Source organism: Trachypithecus francoisi, unplaced genomic scaffold, assembly GCF_009764315.1.
Source record: "Trachypithecus francoisi isolate TF-2019V2 unplaced genomic scaffold, Tfra_2.0 Lachesis_group2, whole genome shotgun sequence".
NCBI lineage: Eukaryota > Metazoa > Chordata > Mammalia > Primates > Cercopithecidae > Trachypithecus > Trachypithecus francoisi.
Genome location: NW_022681465.1, coordinates 1122677 through 1139711, shown reverse-complemented (window position 1 = coordinate 1139711; position 17035 = coordinate 1122677). Strand labels below are relative to the sequence as shown.

The window sequence follows — 17035 nt, the reverse complement described above, 5'->3', positions numbered from 1 at the left end:
CAGGGGTCTTGGGTGGGGGTTGATTTGCTTTTGACGCGTTCAGTATTAATATTCCTGGTGCTCTGGATACCGTGACTGCTCTGTCTTGAGGAACCAGACAAGGTTGCAGCCCCTCCTTGGTGTGAAGCTGCACAGGAGGGGTTGCACAGCCCGAGGACTGCGGGCTCCACGTGGACTCTGTCCAGCGGCCGTGTCTGGAGGCCTCAGGGCTCAGCAGGCAGGAGGGCCACTGCCCTGCATGATGCACATGTGAATTCAACACCGAGGAAGCACACCAGCTTCCATCCCATCCACCCGGGTTCCTTTAGGATCCTCGGGGACACAGGCTGGTGCAGCCTGAGGCTCTGCATCTCCCGGCAGGCCCTCAACAGGTGGCCTGTACTGGGCGCCCCTTCAGCCCATTGCCCATCCCACTTGCATGGGGTCTACACCCAAGGACTTCACACGGCTAAATATTGTGCCAACCTAATGTGGTTCAACTCAGCTGGCTTTTGTTGACAGCAGTTACTTTTTTTTTTTAATACTTTAAGTTCTAGGATACATGTGCACAACATGCAGGTTTGTTACATATGTACACATGTGCCATGTTGGTGTCCTGCATCCATCAACTCATCATTTACGTTAGGTATTTCTCTTAATGCTATCCCTCCCCCCTCCCCCCACCCCACGACAGGCCCCGGTGTGTGATGTTCCCTACCCTGTGTCCAAGTGTTCTCATTGTTCAATTCCCACCTGTGGGTGAGAATGTGCAGTGTTTGGTTTTCTTTCCTTGGAATAGTTTGCTGAGAATGATGGTTTCCAGCTTCATCCATGTCCCTGCAAAGGACATGAACTTATTCTTTTTTATGGCTGCATAGTATTCCATGGTATATATCTGCCACATTTTCTTAATCCAGTCTATCACTGATGGACATTTGGGTTGGTTCCAAGTCCTTGCTATTGTAAATAGTGCCACAATAAACATACATGTGCATGTGTCTTTATAGCAGCATGATTTATAACCCTTTGGGTATATATCCAGTAATGGGATGGCTGGGTCAAATGGTATTTCTAGTTCTAGATCCTTGAGGAATCGCCACACTGTCTTCCACAACGGTTGAACTACTTTACAATCCCACCAACAGTGTAGAAGTGTTCTGATGCTGGAGAGGATGTGGACAGCAGTTACTTTTTTAATGAAAATAGTATCATTGAACAAGCAGTTAGTGAAGGATGCATCAGGAAGCCTGCAGGCCATACGGCCATTTCTCTCGAAGTCTCCGGGTTTTTCCTGTGCGTCTTTTGAAACTCCAGCTCCTTTTATAGCATGTACAGCGGATCAAGGTTCTTCTTCGTTAAGGTTCAAGTTCTAGATTGAAGTATGTTCATGTAACAGCAACACAAATTTCTTGTACACACAGCTTGCTCTGGGACTTGGAGGGACGTCCTCGAGGACAAATTTCTTGTACACACAGCTTGCTCTGGGACTTGGAGGGACGCCTCGAGGACAAATTTCTTGTACACACAGCTTGCTCTGGACTTGGAGGGACGTCCTCGAGGACAAATTTCTTGTACACACAGCTTGCTCTGGGACTTGGAGGGACGCCCTCGAGGACAAATTTCTTGTACACACAGCTTGCTCTGGGACTTGGAGGGACGTCCTCGAGGACAAATTTCTTGTACACACAGCTTGCTCTGGGACTTGGAGGGACGCCTCGAGGACAAATTCTTGTACACACAGCTTGCTCTGGGACTTGGAGGGACGCCCTCGAGGACAAATTTCTTGTACACACAGCTTGCTCTGGGACTTGGAGGGACGCCCTCGAGGACAAATTTCTTGTACACACAGCTTGCTCTGGGACTTGGAGGGACGTCCTCGAGGACAAATTTCTTGTACACACAGCTTGCTCTGGGACTTGGAGGGACGTCCTCGAGGACAAATTTCTTGTACACACAGCTTGCTCTGGGACTTGGAGGGACGCCCTCGAGGACAAATTTCTTGTACACACAGCTTGCTCTGGGACTTGGAGGGACGTCCTCGAGGAAATTTCTTGTACACACAGCTTGCTCTGGGACTTGGAGGGACGCCCTCGAGGACAAATTCTTGTACACACAGCTTGCTCTGGGACTTGGAGGGACGTCCTCGAGGACAAATTTCTTGTACACACAGCTTGCTCTGGGACTTGGAGGGACGCCCTCGAGGGCAAATTTCTTGTACACACAGCTTGCTCTGGGACTTGGAGGGACGCCCTCGAGGGCAAATTTCTTGTACACACAGCTTGCTCTGGGACTTGGAGGGACGCCCTCGAGGGCAAATTTCTTGTACACACAGCTTGCTCTGGGACTTGGAGGGACGCCCTCGAGGGCAAATTCTTGTACACACAGCTTGCTCTGGGACTTGGAGGGACGCCCTCGAGGGCAAATTTCTTGTACACACAGCTTGCTCTGGGACTTGGAGGGACGCCCTCGAGGACAAATTTCTTGTACACACAGCTTGCTCTGGGACTTGGAGGGACGCCTCGAGGACAAATTTCTTGTACACACAGCTTGCTCTGGGACTTGGAGGGACGCCTCGAGGACAAATTTCTTGTACACAGCTTGCTCTGGGACTTGGAGGGACGCCCTCGAGGACAAATTTCTTGTACACACAGCTTGCTCTGGGACTTGGAGGGACGTCCTCGAGGACAAATTTCTTGTACACACAGCTTGCTCTGGGACTTGGAGGGACGTCCTCGAGGACAAATTTCTTGTACACACAGCTTGCTCTGGGACTTGGAGGGACGTCCTCGAGGACAAATTTCTTGTACACACAGCTTGCTCTGGGACTTGGAGGGACGTCCTCGAGGACAAATTTCTTGTACACACAGCTTGCTGTGGGACTTGGAGGGACGTCCTCGAGGACAAATTTCTTGTACACACAGCTTGCTCTGGGACTTGGAGGGACGTCCTCGAGGACAAATTTCTTGTACACACAGCTTGCTCTGGGACTTGGAGGGACGCCCTCGAGGACAAATTTCTTGTACACACAGCTTGCTCTGGGACTTGAGGGACGCCCTCGAGGACAAATTTCTTGTACACACAGCTTGCTCTGGGACTTGGAGGGACGTCCTCGAGGACAAATTTCTTGTACACACAGCTTGCTCTGGGACTTGGAGGGACGTCCTCGAGGACAAATTTCTTGTACACACAGCTTGCTCTGGGACTTGGAGGGACGTCCTCGAGGACAAATTTCTTGTACACACAGCTTGCTCTGGGACTTGGAGGGACGTCCTCGAGGACAAATTTCTTGTACACACAGCTTGCTCTGGGACTTGGAGGGACGTCCTCGAGGACAAATTTCTTGTACACACAGCTTGCTCTGGGACTTGGAGGGACGTCCTCGAGGACAATTTCTTGTACACACAGCTTGCTCTGGGACTTGGAGGGACGTCCTCGAGGACAAATTTCTTGTACACACAGCTTGCTCTGGGACTTGGAGGGACGTCCTCGAGGACAAATTTCTTGTACACACAGCTTGCTCTGGGACTTGGAGGGACGTCCTCGAGGACAAATTTCTTGTACACACAGCTTGCTCTGGGACTTGGAGGGACGTCCTCGAGGACAAATTTCTTGTACACACAGCTTGCTCTGGGACTTGGAGGGACGTCCTCGAGGACAAATTTCTTGTCCTCGAGCTGGTGGCACCCTGGTCAGCCCTCTGGGACAGGACGCCTCTGGTACATGGTCACGGGGCGCCGGGCTTGGGCCTGAGGGTCGCACAGTGCTCCGTCCCCGCTTCCTGGGGACAGGATCTGGGTCTCGGATGATGCTGAGAACCACAGCTGCCCTGCTGGTAAAGGGCACCACGTGGCTCAGAAGGGGCGAGGCTCCCGGCCCAGCATTCTTACCATCTTCAGTTATTTTTCCCTAAGAGTCTGCGAATTGGGCCCGCACCTGGCGGCCTTTGCTCACCTTCAGCTGGTGCGGAATTGCACAGGCCAGTGCTGAGCACCGAGTGCTTGTAATGAATGAGGAATTGCTCTGGCAGTTAACTGCAGAGAGCACGTCTGTTGGAAAGAAATTTAAGTTTTTGATGTAACCGCTTTGGAGAATGTTATTTTATTTTTGCCTGTGTAAATTGTTTGACATTCAGTCCCTCGTAGACAGATACTACGTAAAAAGTGTAAAGTTAACCTTGCCTGTGTATTTTACTTTATTTCAGGCTGCTCCTGCGTTTGGTGGATGATTTCTTGTTGGTGACACCTCACCTCACCCACGCGAAAGCCTTCCTCAGGTGAGGCCCGTGCCGTGTGTCTGTGGAGACCTCCACGGCCTGTGGGCTTTGCAGAGTTGAGCCCTCCATGTCCTGCCCCTGGCACCGCAGCGTTGTCTCTGCTGAATCCTCTCTCTCTGTCGGTGCTGGATCGGCAAGAGCAGAGGCGCTTGGTCGTGCACCCAGGCCTGGGGGCACAGGGGCACCTTCGGGAGAGAGTGGGTCCCGCGGAGATGCACCCAGGTTACGCACATGGTGAGTGCAGGTGGTATCCCGGCTCCTGCCACTCTTTGGAAAGTCTTCAAGTGTGGCGGCTCCTGCGGCCCCAGTGAGACCCCCGGAGCTGTGCACAGGGCCTGCGGCACCGAGACGGCAGCCTCCTCCCCAGGGTGCACCCGAGCCTGCGGAGAGCAGGAGCTGCCGAGTGAGCTGGCCCACAGCTCTCGCTGCAGTTGCGTTCCCGCATGGGGTTGTTTGGGATTGGCGGGAGAATTTGGATGCGCTGAGTGGTGCTGTCTTGAACCACGGAGATGGCGAGGAGTGGATCTCAGAGTTGATTTTTGTGGCTCAAACTAAAATCAGGGAACCTGGTTTCAGCGCAGGGGATTGTCGAACGTGGTCCCCCTCAAGGGCGCCCCACAGAGCTTGCTTTAAAGTGCGATTTGACAAGGGACGAGAAACCTTGAAAGCTGTAAATGGAACCCTCAGAAAATGTGGCCGCCGGGGGTGGTTTCGGGTGCTTTGCTGGGCTGTGTTTGTGAAAACCCATTCGAACCGCCCTCCAAGTTCACCCTCCAGGGCCGCCCAGGCTCGGGGCCTGTCCCGCGTTCCCCTTAATGCTGCAGCCCAGAGCACAGCAGGCCGTGCCCATTTAAAATCACAGCGGGCCACACCCATTTAAACTCACAGCAGGCCACGCCCATTTAAAAATCACAGCAGGCCGCGCCCATTTAAATCCACTCAGATTCACTCAGGACCAACCCAGGTCCCAGGCAACTGAGGGCTCAGGAGTCCTGAGGCTGCTGAGGGGACGGAGCCGGCGGGGAACGCTGCTTCTGTGTGGCAAGTTCCTTTGGGTGCTGGCCCGGGAGGTGGCTCAGAGTGTACACTGGGGTCCCCCCGGGGACAGAACTCTCTCAGGAGATGAGTCGGCAGCCACATCACGGGAAGGGACGGCCACGGGGAGCTGGGAATGCACCAGGGGAGCTGAACAGCTGGCTGAGGTCCCAGGGCCAGGCCGCAGGAAGGACAGAGGGATGCCCGGGGCCAGAGCAGAGGCCGCAGCAAGGGCAGGGGGACGCCCGGGGCCAGGGCAGAGGCCGCAGGATGGGAAGGGGATGCTTGGGCCAGGGGCAGAGGCCACTGGGCACAGGTGGATGCCTGGGCCAGAGCAGAGGCCGCTGGGCACAGGGGGTCTCCCTGAGCTAGGTGGGCAGGCTCATGACCCGCTGAGGGAACCTCTTGACGTCCGGTGAGGGAACCTCCTTGATGTGAAGCTGATGGTTGGTGTTACCCTGCTCAGAGCCCAGCTGGGTCCCATGCCTGAGTGTGAACTCAGATCCCTCCCCTGCGTCTGAAGCACAGCAGATGCCTTCAGGGCCTCTAGGAGAAAACAGGCAAAGTCATTGAGCAATGTCTTAAAAGAAGAGTGGTGGTGTGAGAATTTCTTGTCCAGATTTTAGTCTACCCCAGACCACAGATGAATCTTTGTAACGGGATCGTGGTCTTGCCATGGGGACACATGAGATGAACCATCACAGAGGCCACTGGGGCTGCACCTCCCGTCTGAGTCCTGGCTGTCCCAGGTCCAGGCCAGGTTCCTGCCCGCTCACCTACCTGTCCTGCCCAGGAGACAGGGCAAGCACCGTGAAGTCTGGAGCAGGGCTGGGTCCAGGCTCTTCAGAACTACTGCCAGGCCCAGCACCCCTCTCCAGATCACCACTTCTCTGGGGTTTTCCAAAGCATTTAACAAGGGTGTCAGGGCACTTCCTGGGTGATGGCCCCGCATCTTGGGGCTGACATTGCGCCTCTGCCTTAGGACCCTGGTCCGAGGTGTCCCTGAGTATGGCTGCGTGGTGAACTTGCGGAAGACAGTGGTGAACTTCCCTGTGGAAGACGAGGCCGTGGGTGGCGCAGCTTTTGTCCAGCTGCCGGCGCACGGCCTGTTCCCCTGGTGCGGACTGCTGCTGGACACCCAGACCCTGGAGGTGCAGAGTGACTACTCCAGGTGAGCGCACCTGGCCGGAAGCGGAGCCTGTGCCCGGCCGGGACAGGTGGTGCTGCAGGGCCGTCCGTCTGCCCCTGCTTCCATGTGGGGCAGGCGACTGCCAATCCCAAAGGGTCGGAGGCCACGGGTGCCCCTCGTCCCATCCAGGGCTGAGCAGAAATGCGTCTTTCTGTGGGAGTGAGGGTGTCACAAGGGGGGAGGTTTTCTGTGCTATTTTTGTAAAAAGAAATTGTGCACCAGACCTGGAAACACTGAGGTGTCCTCAGAGAGCAATCTGGATCCGAACCCGAGACGCCCAGGCCCTGCTGGGCGTGAGTCTCTCCAGACCTGAAACGCCGCCGGGGTTCTGCTGGGCGTGAGTCTCTCCGACCCCGAGACACTGGGGCCCTGCTGGGCGTGAGTCTCTCCACTGTGAGGCCCACACTCCGAGGCTCATCCACAGTCTACATGATGCCATGAGTTCATGATCACGTGTGACCCATCGGGGGACAGGGCTGTGATGTGTGGGGGTCTCTACAACATTCTGGGGTCTCATTTCCCCCGAGCCTGAGAGCTCATGGCCCCACCTCAGGCTCAGACACAGATGGATTGAAGATGGACACAGATGCAGAAATCTGTGCTGTTTCTTTTATGAGTAAAAAGTATCACCATTCCAGGCAGGGTGAGGTGGCTCACACCTGTAATCCCAGCATTTTGGGAGGCCGAGATGGGTGGATCACTTGAGGCCAGGAGTTTGAGACAAACCTAGCCAACATAGTGAAACTCCGTTTCTACTTAAAAAGTACAAAAATTAGCCTGGCGTGGTGGCGCACGCCTGTAGTCTCAGCTATGCGGGAGGCTGAGGCAGGAGAATCATTGAGAATCAGGAGAGGTTGCAGTGAGCTGAGATCACACCACTGCACTCCAGCCTGGGCAACAGAGTGAGACTTCATCTTAAAAAAAAGCAAAAAGTATCAGCATTCCAAAACCATGGTGGCCAGGTGCTTTTTATTCTGTCCTTCAATGATATTCACTGGTGCTGTGCTAGAGGCCGGAACTGGGGGTGCTTTCCTCTAAAAGGCACAGCTTTATGGGAAGAGAAATAAGGGATTTTTAAATCCCTTATTGGATGATTGTTAAACCAGTGGTTTAAACTGGGGTCCTGTCATTCTGAGTTGAACAGTCTGGATCTGGACTTCGCCTCTTTCCAGAATGCTCCCTGGGGTTTGCTTAACGGGGGAGCGGCAGGTGCGGACACCCTTGTGATGGGGGAGTGGCAGGTGTAGATGCCCTTGTGCATGGTGCCCAGCACGTCCCTGCTGCAGCTCCCTCCCCACCAGGACACCGGTCCCCTGTGCTCCCCACAGTCCCTGCTTCCCTCTCCCAGCCTCACCTGATCCTGGCCTCTGCTGGCTTTGTCTGGGTGATTTGCAGATTTCCTGGGCTCCCAGCACCTCCTTGCCTCTCCCTAGGCACCTCTGCAGCACTGGCCATACCAGTCAGCCGTGAACCGTCCACTGCTTATTTTGCTCCCCATGAAATGTATTTTTTAGGACAGGCACCCCTGGTTCCAGCCTATGGCACAGCATCAGTGAATGTTACTGAAGGACAAAGCAGACAGACATACGGATCAGGAAACTGGGTTGTCTCTGAACACATTGCAAAGCCACAAAGGCTAGTGTAGGATGGGTGGGCATCAGGTCATCAGATGTGGGTTCAATGCCAGAATATTCTGTGCTCCCAAAGGCCACTGGGTCAGAGTGCCTGCCTGCAGAGGTGGTTGTAAAAGCTCAACAGTGGAGGCAGTGGTTCGCCGCACTCAGGGTGAACACACGTCCTCTGTGTCTGAAGCATACAACAAAGGCTTGAAGGGCATCTGGGAGAAGAAAACAGGCAAAATGATTAAGAAAAGTGAAAAAGGAAGAGGGGTAAGATGGGAATTTTCTTGTCCAGATTTTAGTCTCCCAAACCACAGCTCAGAGGGCAGAATGTGGTGAGAACTGATGGACAGTACAATGGAACAAAACGAAAGCCCTCTCTCTCAGAAACGTGTGTTCAATGTGGCATGTGGCACAGCTGACGGAAAAGAGAGTGTGTGTTTAATCACTTTTCTGAGAAAACTGACTGGAAGCAAGTAAGTTGTGTCTTTACAACATATACCAGAGCAGATTCTAGGTGGAAGAGGAATGACATGCAAACAGCAGCAGCAACAGAAACAAAACAGGAGACTCAAAGGGAAGGGAGGCGAACGGTCCCTGATTTGGTGTTGGGGAAGGACACGCAGGGAGGTGGATGAAACCAGTGAGGCAACAGGTATTGCTTTCCCTGCAGAGGAACTCAGCTTGCCTGAGCCACAGTGAAAATGGCTGTTCCCTGGAGCATTTGTGCACACGATTTATTTAAGGCGCCCTGTGAGGTCCTACACATTCATCCTCTCACTTTGTTCTCCTAACCACCTGAGAGGTAGATGAAGAAAGCCTCCCGGGGGGCACCCAGCTGGCAAGGGGCTTGTGCGATTGCAGCCTGGCCTCCTGCTCTGGGGCCCTTGCTGTGCCTGAGGACCCCACACAGGTCAGACCCACAGGCTCGGGGCGAGCCGGAGCCCAAGGTTGTGCTGGGGACAGCTGTGAAGGAAGAAACGGACATCTGATGCACACTTGGGAAGGTTCTACCAGCAGCATCAAAGAAAGGCGTGTGAAACTGACAGTGAGACCCGTCCTTTATGCTGGCTCCTTTTCTGGGCTTTCCAAGAGCCAGCATCAGGGTGAGGCAAGTTGGAAAGACTTTTCTGGAAAGCAGCTTGTTTGCATGGAAGTCCTTACAATGTCCTGTGTTTTCCCAGTAATTCCACTTCTGAAGTGACCAGATGTTATCACGGGTCTTATTTACCATTTCCAGTGCTCCAGGTCGGGGGACTTGCCACAGCCAGTCGCTGACCCACCCAAATCCAGGGCTAAGCAGATACTGTGTATCACAAAACTTACTCTGCCATTAGACATGCTTTCAAAGAATTTTTGAAGAATGTTTAATGGCACAAAGCATTTATTTCAATGTAGCAGTGTTCAAAGCTGGATGTAGAACACACCCCAGGGAGCCCGGTGTGGATGTCACGTGTGTTCATCTTTGGACACGGATGTACACGGGCAGTGAGTGGTGGCAAGGCCCTGGAGGACGTCGGTGGGATGCCTCCATCCTGCCCCTCTGAAGATACCCTGTGTGTACCACGTGCACTCACTGGAGCCCTGTGTAGCTGGCGCCACCTGGCTCTGCCATCCATGAGATTCAAACACTGTGAGATTCCCCATGCCCGACTCAGTGTTCTCCCACAAAGAAGCTGAGTCACGCCCGTGTCCACTCGAGGGACGCCCGGGAGTCAGGGCTCCACAGTTTATTATGTGTTTTTGGCCGAGTTATGTGCAGATCTCATCAGGGCAGATGATGAGTGCACACACACGGCCGTGCAAGGCTTGGATACACTCAACATCACTAGCCACGTCCTGGTGGAGTGTGGTTATGCGGGGTCCGGATGGTGTGTAGCGTTTTGAGTCCACGGAGAGAGCACCCAACTCCCTCAGGCTACAGCGTGTGCCCCAGGCAGGACAAGGAAGCAGGAGGAAGGCAAGAGGCTCTTTGGAGCAAGCTTTGCAGGAGGGGGCTGGGTGTAGGACAGGCACCCGTGTCTGACGTCCCCACTGTGTCTCAGCTACGCCCGGACCTCCATCAGAGCCAGTCTCACCTTCAACCGCGGCTTCAAGGCTGGGAGGAACATGCGTCGCAAACTCTTTGGGGTCTTGCGGCTGAAGTGTCACAGCCTGTTTCTGGATTTGCAGGTGAGCAGGCTGACGGTCAGCACAGAGTTCCGAGTTCGGGAGACGTGTATTACTGTGTGTGCATGCATGTGTGCGTGTGTGTGTGCGTGCCTGCAAGGCTGACGGTGACTGGCTGCACATAAGAGTGCACATGTGCACAGATGCACGCGAGCCATACGTGTGTGTACATGAAGGCATGGCAGTGTGTGCACAGGTGTGCAAGGGCACAAGTATGAATGTGCACATGCAAATGCATACCTGACGTGCATGTGTGTTCGTGTGCATTCGTGTGGGATTCATGTGAGGTGCATGCGTGTGGGTGTGCAGTGTGAGTAGCATGTGCGCACATAACCTGTATCGAGGGCCCCTCATGTTCACCCCGCTAGGTCCTCAGCACCAGCGCCCCTCCTTACAGGGTGAGATGGGGTGGACCCCACAGGAGAAGGGGAGTGGACGCGGATGCCCAGACGGGACAGTGCCCTCAGGACTGCAACTTCAGAGCCTCAGCCCACCGGGGCCTGGGACCCTGTCTCACCCTGTAAGGAGGGGCGCTGGTGCTGAGGACCTATCAGGGTGAACATGAGGGGCCCTCGACACAGGTTATATGCACACATGCTACTCACACTGCACACCTACATGCATGCACCTCACGTGAATGCCGCATGACTGCACACAAACACACATGCATGTCAGGTATACATTTGCGTGTGCACATTCATACTTGTGCCCTTGCACACCTGTGCACACACTGCCATGCCTTCACTCCCCCTCTCCTGTGGGCATCCGCGTCCACTCCCTCTCCTGGTGCCTTCCCTTCTTGGCCAAGCCTCAGGGGTAGGCAGACGACACGGAGTCCTGAATCCCCCAGGGTGGTTCACAGCTGCTGGGTGAGGGTCAGGCCGGATTTCACTGGGGAGAGGGATGGTTTCTTGTCAAAATGTTCCTCTTTCTTGTTTCATCTGAATGGATGATAAAGTAAAAAGTAAAAACTTAAAATCCCAGAGAGGTTTCTGCCGTTTCTCACTCTTTCCTGGCGATTCTAGGTGAACAGCCTCCAGACGGTGTGCACCAACATCTACAAGATCCTCCTGCTGCAGGCCTACAGGTGAGCCGCCGTGCTCTGCTCGCCTCTGACCGGGGGCTACACCTGGGTTTTAGGGGCAAGGAGTGTCTTACATTTTCAATGGTGCTGCTGCCTCTGCACTGTTCTGTGTTCACGTGGCTCTGTGCAAAGCGCCTGTTCTCCATCTCTGGGTAGTGCTAGGAGCCAATGTGGCCCCACGTGTCCCCGCTGTGCCTGTGCACTGACTGTGGGACCTCATGGAGACCAACCCAGGGCAGGAGGGGCATGGGGTAAAGAGATGTTTATGGGGAGTCTTAGCAGAGGAGGCCGGGAAGGTGTCTGAACAGTAGGTGGGAGATCAGACACCGGGAGGATTTGGGGTCTCAGAGAGGAAAGAGGGCCGAGGTGGGTGCAGATGAGGGTCGCTGGCCCCACCCCCAGGAAGGTACAGCAGAGCTGTGGCTCCCCACACAGCCCGGCCGGCACCTGTGCTCTGGGCATGGCTGTGCTCCTGCAACATTCCCTGTCATGGCTGGTCAGGGGGCCCCCCTGTCAAGAATCAACAACTTTATCACTGAAGAAAGGGCCAATCTGTGGAGGCCACAGGGCCAGCTTCTGCCTGGCATCAGGGCAGGTGGTGGCACAAACCTCTGGGCTCTACCAAAGGGTAGTCGGGCACCACAGGCCCGGGCCTCCACCTGAGCAGGCCTCCCGAGCCACTGGGAGCCGAGTGCCAGGAGGCCGAAGCCATCGCCCCATGAGGGCTGAGAATGAGTGTGAGAATTTGTGTTACCCAGGGTCGAGGCTGCGCTAGTTACCGTGCACGCTTGATGTGAAATGAGGTCGTCTATCGTGGGAACCCAGCAAGGGTTCACGGGAGAGATTTTCCGTTACAAGGTCACCCCACGAAGGTGGTTTTTAACCTGAGTGCTTGTGCCTTTGTGCTCTGGCAGGGAGGGCAGAGCCGCAGCTGCGTGTTACCACCTTTGTGCTGGCTCCAGAGGCTTGGGACCAGGCTCTCTGTTCCAGGGTGCATCCGGCTCAGGCCGCCCTCCTCTCTGTCTTCTCTCTCTGCCTCGAGTCTTCCCTCGTTTGCATCTCCCTGACATGTGCCTGGGCCCTCATGCAAGCCGCTTGACTCCTTTCTGGAAACCCTTGGAGTGTGCTGGAGACAGGCGCCTCTGAGGACGGGAGGTGTCTGACACCGTGGTCGCCCCAGGGTCCAGCTGGCGTGCTTGGGGCCTCCTTGGGCCATGATGAGGTCAGAAGAGTTTTCCGAGGCATGGGCCACGTGGCCTGCCACCTGCTCCTCCTGTCTTCAGCTCAGCCTTGTCCTCATTCCCCACCAGGGTCCCTGGCTCCAAGGAGCTCCCGCAGAGGTGGCTGAGTTTTCCCACCCATGTGGGGCCCTTGGGTAGTCACTTGATTGGGTAGCCCTGAGGAGGCAGAGGTGCGATGAGCCACCGGCCATGTCCAGACACGGAGCCAGGCACGTGGAAGGCCCAGGAACTCCCTTCCCTCGAGGCAGGAGTGGGAGAACGGAGAGCTGGGCCCCGATTTCACAGCAGCCAGGCTGTAGCAGGCGAGGCTGTGGTCCTCTGTGTGGCACTGGGGGCGAGACCTGACTCCAGTCCACCGGGGCTCAGCCTTCCCGCCCCGCTGGCCACACCTCCACATGGGCGGGGGGCGGATGCCCTCACCCCTAGCAGGTGGCGTTTTCTCCCTTTGGAAGAGGGCCCTTCACCCATGCTAGGTATTTCCCTGCTGGGTCAGGAGTGCGACCCTGTGGCAACCCCAGTACCTTAGGCATATTTGTTTATTTAAAAAACATTCTGGGCCTGGCTTCCCTCGTTGCTACATGGGGAGAAGACGTCCCACCTCAGCAGTTACTGAGAGGCTGAAACCCGAGTGCTGGCTTCACTGGTGTGGTCTCAGGTCATTCCAGAAGGGGGCTCCGGCAGTCGGTGAGACCAGGTACACAGGTGTCCTGATCACACACACGTGGGCACATGTGCACCTGTGCTGTTTCGTGGTGGCCAGGTCCGTGCACACCTGTCCCAAAGTCCCAGGAAGCTGAGAGGCCAAAGAGGGAGGCTGACAGGGCTGGCGCGGTGGCTCACACCTGTAGTCCCAGCACTTTGGGAGGCCGAGGTGAGAGGATCGCTTGAGCCCAGGAGTTTAAGGCAAGCCTGGGCAACGTAGTAGGACCCCATCTCTATGAAAAATAAAAACAAAAATTAGCTGAGTGTGGTGGAGTGCGCCTGTAGTTCCAGTACTTGGGAGGCTGAAGTGGGAGGATGGCTTGAGCCCAGGAGGTGGAGGTTGCAGTGAGCTGAGATCACCCCACTGTACTGCAGCCTGGGTGACAGAGTGAGACCCCATCTCAGCAGCAGAAAAGACTGACAAATGCAGTTTCTTGGAAAGAAACATTTAGTAGGGACTTCACCTACACACAGAAGCCAAGTCGGTGTCTGGGTGGCAGTGAGATGAGACGATGGGTCCCCGCACCATCGCCTCAGACCCAGGGTTTATGCACCACAGGGGTGGGGTGGCTCAGAAGGGATACGCAGGACGTTGATACACGATGACATCAAGGTTGTTTGACGAAGGGCGGGATTTACGGTAAGTACCTTCCGGTGCACAAGGAACAATGGATAAACTGGAAACCTTACGGGGCTTCCCAGAACAGGAGCTAATCAGAAGCCAGCATGGCACGTTAGCATCCAGGATGGAGCTGCTTCAGCCTCCACATGTGTGTGCGTTCATACAGACAGTGCACAGAAACGCGCAGTGTACCTGTGCACACACACAGACACGCAGGTACTTGCACACACAAGCACACACACACAGACATGCATGCATGCATCCGTGTGTGTGCACCTGTGCCCACGAGGAAACCCATGCACGTGCCTTCATGCATGCACACGCACCGGCGGGCCCGTGCCCACACCGGTGAGCACCATCTAATTAGGAGGCCGTTCCTCTGACAATGTCCACCATCCCCTCAGGTTCCACGCATGTGTGCTGCAGCTCCCATTTCATCAGCAAGTTTGGAAGAACCCCACGTTTTTCCTGCGTGTCATCTCTGACACGGCCTCCCTCTGCTACTCCATCCTGAAAGCCAAGAACACAGGTATGCACAGGTGCCTGGCCTCAGTGGTAGCAGTGCCTGCCTGCTGGTGTTAGTGTGTCAGGAGACTGAGTGAATCTGGGCTTAGGACATTCTCACCCTTTTTCGCATGGGGAAGTAGTTTAACCCGACCACTGGCAGGCCCGTCTGCCTGCCCTTTCGTGGGGTGAGCAGAGCACCCGATGGAAGGGACAGGAGCTGCCTGGGAACTGCCGTCCTTCCCACCTTGTTCTGCCTGGGGAAGTGCCGGGAGGGCTGGTCTCTCCTGCTTGCCCCATGGTGGGATTCGGGGGGCCTGGCCTCTCCTGTTTGCCCTGTGGTGGGATTGGGCTGTCTCCTGTCCATGGCACTTAGGGCCCCTGTGCAAACCCAGGCCAAGGGCTTAGGAGGAGGCTGGGCCCAGGCTACCCCACCCCTCTCAGGAGCAGAGGCCGTGCGTCCCCACCACAGAGCCCCGGGCTGTCCTCTGCTCCGCGGTCACCATCCTCTGCCTCTGGACACTTCGTCCAGCGTCAGGGAGGTTTCTGATCCATCTGAAATTCAAGCCACGTCGAACCTGCCATCCTGAGCTTCAGAGCTTCTACTTTCTGTTATTTCTGTGTTGTGGAAATTTCACTTGGAGAAGCTGAAGGAAACATTTCAGTAGTGACTCCTGCGGTGCTTGGGTCGGGGCAGCTGGAGATGGAGCCGCCCTGCAGACCATCGGGTGTGCGCAGCTTTCCAGTGTCTCCTGGGAAGGGAGCTGGGCTGGGCCTGTGGAATCCTCAGCCTCTGTTTGTCCCCCAGGGATGTCACTGGGGGCCAAGGGCGCCACCGGCCCTCTGCCCTCCGAGGCCGTGCAGTGGCTGTGCCACCAAGCCTTCCTGCTCAAGCTGACTCAACACCGCGTCACCTACGTGCCACTTCTGGGATCACTCAGGACAGGCAAGTGTGGATGGCGGCCAGTGCGGGCCCACCTGCCCAGACACCATCCTCGAACGCCCTTTGCAGGGCAAGCAGCCTCATGCTGCTGAAATGCATATGCCCCGGGCCTGGCGTTGGGGCTGGAGCCATGCTGGCGGCCCTGTGTGATTAAATGCCCGTGTCCCCAGGCCATGGAGCCTGGCAGGGTCCACGACTTCCTGAACCCCTGCCTCCCATCTCAGGGCGGATGGCTCCCCACCCTTGGGAACCTTCTGACCCCTGACCTGTGTCCTCTCACAGCCTCTGCCCTGGCTGCTGCCCTGATACCCCCGTGGGCTCCTGAACTTTAAGTTCTCTCCCCGCCCTGCCGCTCCAGCATCACCGGGCTGCCTGTCTGCTCGCCCTGGTGGAGGGTGTCTGTCCCTTCCCTGAGGTTCCCACCACCCAAGGCCACGAGGTGCAGGCCCTGCCTGCCTGGCCGCCCACATGTACCAGGAAGGCTGGAAGATGGCCCCTCTGGCCTCTTCTGGAACAGAGTCTGATTTTGGCCCCGCAGCCCAGACGCAGCTGAGTCGGAAGCTCCCGGGGACGACGCTGGCTGCCCTGGAGGCCGCAGCTAACCCGGCACTGCCCTCAGACTTCAAGACCATCCTGGACTGATGGCCACCCGCCCACAACCAGGCTGAGAGTGGACACCAGCAGCCCTGTCACGCCGGGCTCTACATCCCAGGGAGGGAGGGGCGGCCCACACCCAGGCCCGCACCGCTGGGAGTCTGAGGCCTGAGTGAGTGTCTGGCCGAGGCCTGCATGTCCGGCTGAAGGCTGAGTGTCCAGCACACCTGCCGTCCTCACTTCCCTGCAGGCTGGCACTCGGCTCCACCCCAGGGCCAGCTCCTCCTCACCAGGAGCCTGGCTTCCACTCCCCACACGGGATCCGTCCTTCCCCAGACTTGCCGTTCGCCACCCCTCACCGTGACCTCCTTTGCCCTCCACCCCCACCGTGCCGGTAGAGACCCTGAGAAGGAGCCTGGGAGCTCTGGGAATTTGGAGTGACCAAAGGTGTGCCCTGTTCACGGGCGAGAACACTGCACCTGGATGGGGGTCCCCGTGGGCCACACTGGGGGGCTGTGGGAGTAAAATACTCAATATATGCGTTTTTCAGTTTTGAAAAAAAGCCTCATGTTTGAATCCTAATGTGCACTGCATAGACTCCACTGTATGCGATTACAGAAGCGTATGAGTGAATGGCGCGGTGGTCAGCGCAGGCCTGTGGCCTGGCTGGGCCCGGGAGGTTTCTGACACTGTGAGGCAGGAGGGGAAGGAGGGTCGGGGTAGACGATGGGAGCCCGACCCTGGAAGAGGGACAGTCAGTCCAGGCCCAAAGGATGACAGGGATGATGGGAACCCAGCTTGGGTGGCAATGATGGGGGGGCCTGGCTTGGGCGGAGGGGATAACAGAGGGCCCAGTTGGGGTGGCGGGGATGATAGGGGCCCAGCTTGGGTGGTGGGGATGATGGCGGGACCCGTCTGGGCAGTGGGGATGATGGGGAAACCTGGCTGGGCCCCCTCTTCCCCTGCCTCCCACCTGCAGCGGTGGATCTGGACGTGCTTTCCTGGTGCACATCCTCCGGGCCATCAGCATTCATGGAAGTGGGGGCAGGAGCATGACACCATCCTGTATAAAATCCAGGAT

The 17035-nt window shown here is 56.4% G+C and overlaps 1 protein-coding gene across 1 annotated transcript in view; it reads left to right on the top strand.

Annotated features, from left to right (window-relative positions):
* Positions 1–16516, top strand: part of TERT (telomerase reverse transcriptase) — a 35649-nt gene extending 19133 nt beyond the window's left edge. The window contains exons 10-16 of the mRNA XM_033178722.1: positions 4181–4252; positions 6270–6458; positions 10141–10267; positions 11290–11351; positions 14318–14442; positions 15226–15363; positions 15899–16516. Coding sequence (XP_033034613.1) covers positions 4181–4252; positions 6270–6458; positions 10141–10267; positions 11290–11351; positions 14318–14442; positions 15226–15363; positions 15899–16002 — 817 coding nt within the window. The 3' untranslated portion in view covers positions 16003–16516. The remainder of the gene's footprint in view (positions 1–4180; positions 4253–6269; positions 6459–10140; positions 10268–11289; positions 11352–14317; positions 14443–15225; positions 15364–15898) is intronic.
* The last annotated feature ends 519 nt before the right edge of the window (positions 16517–17035 follow it).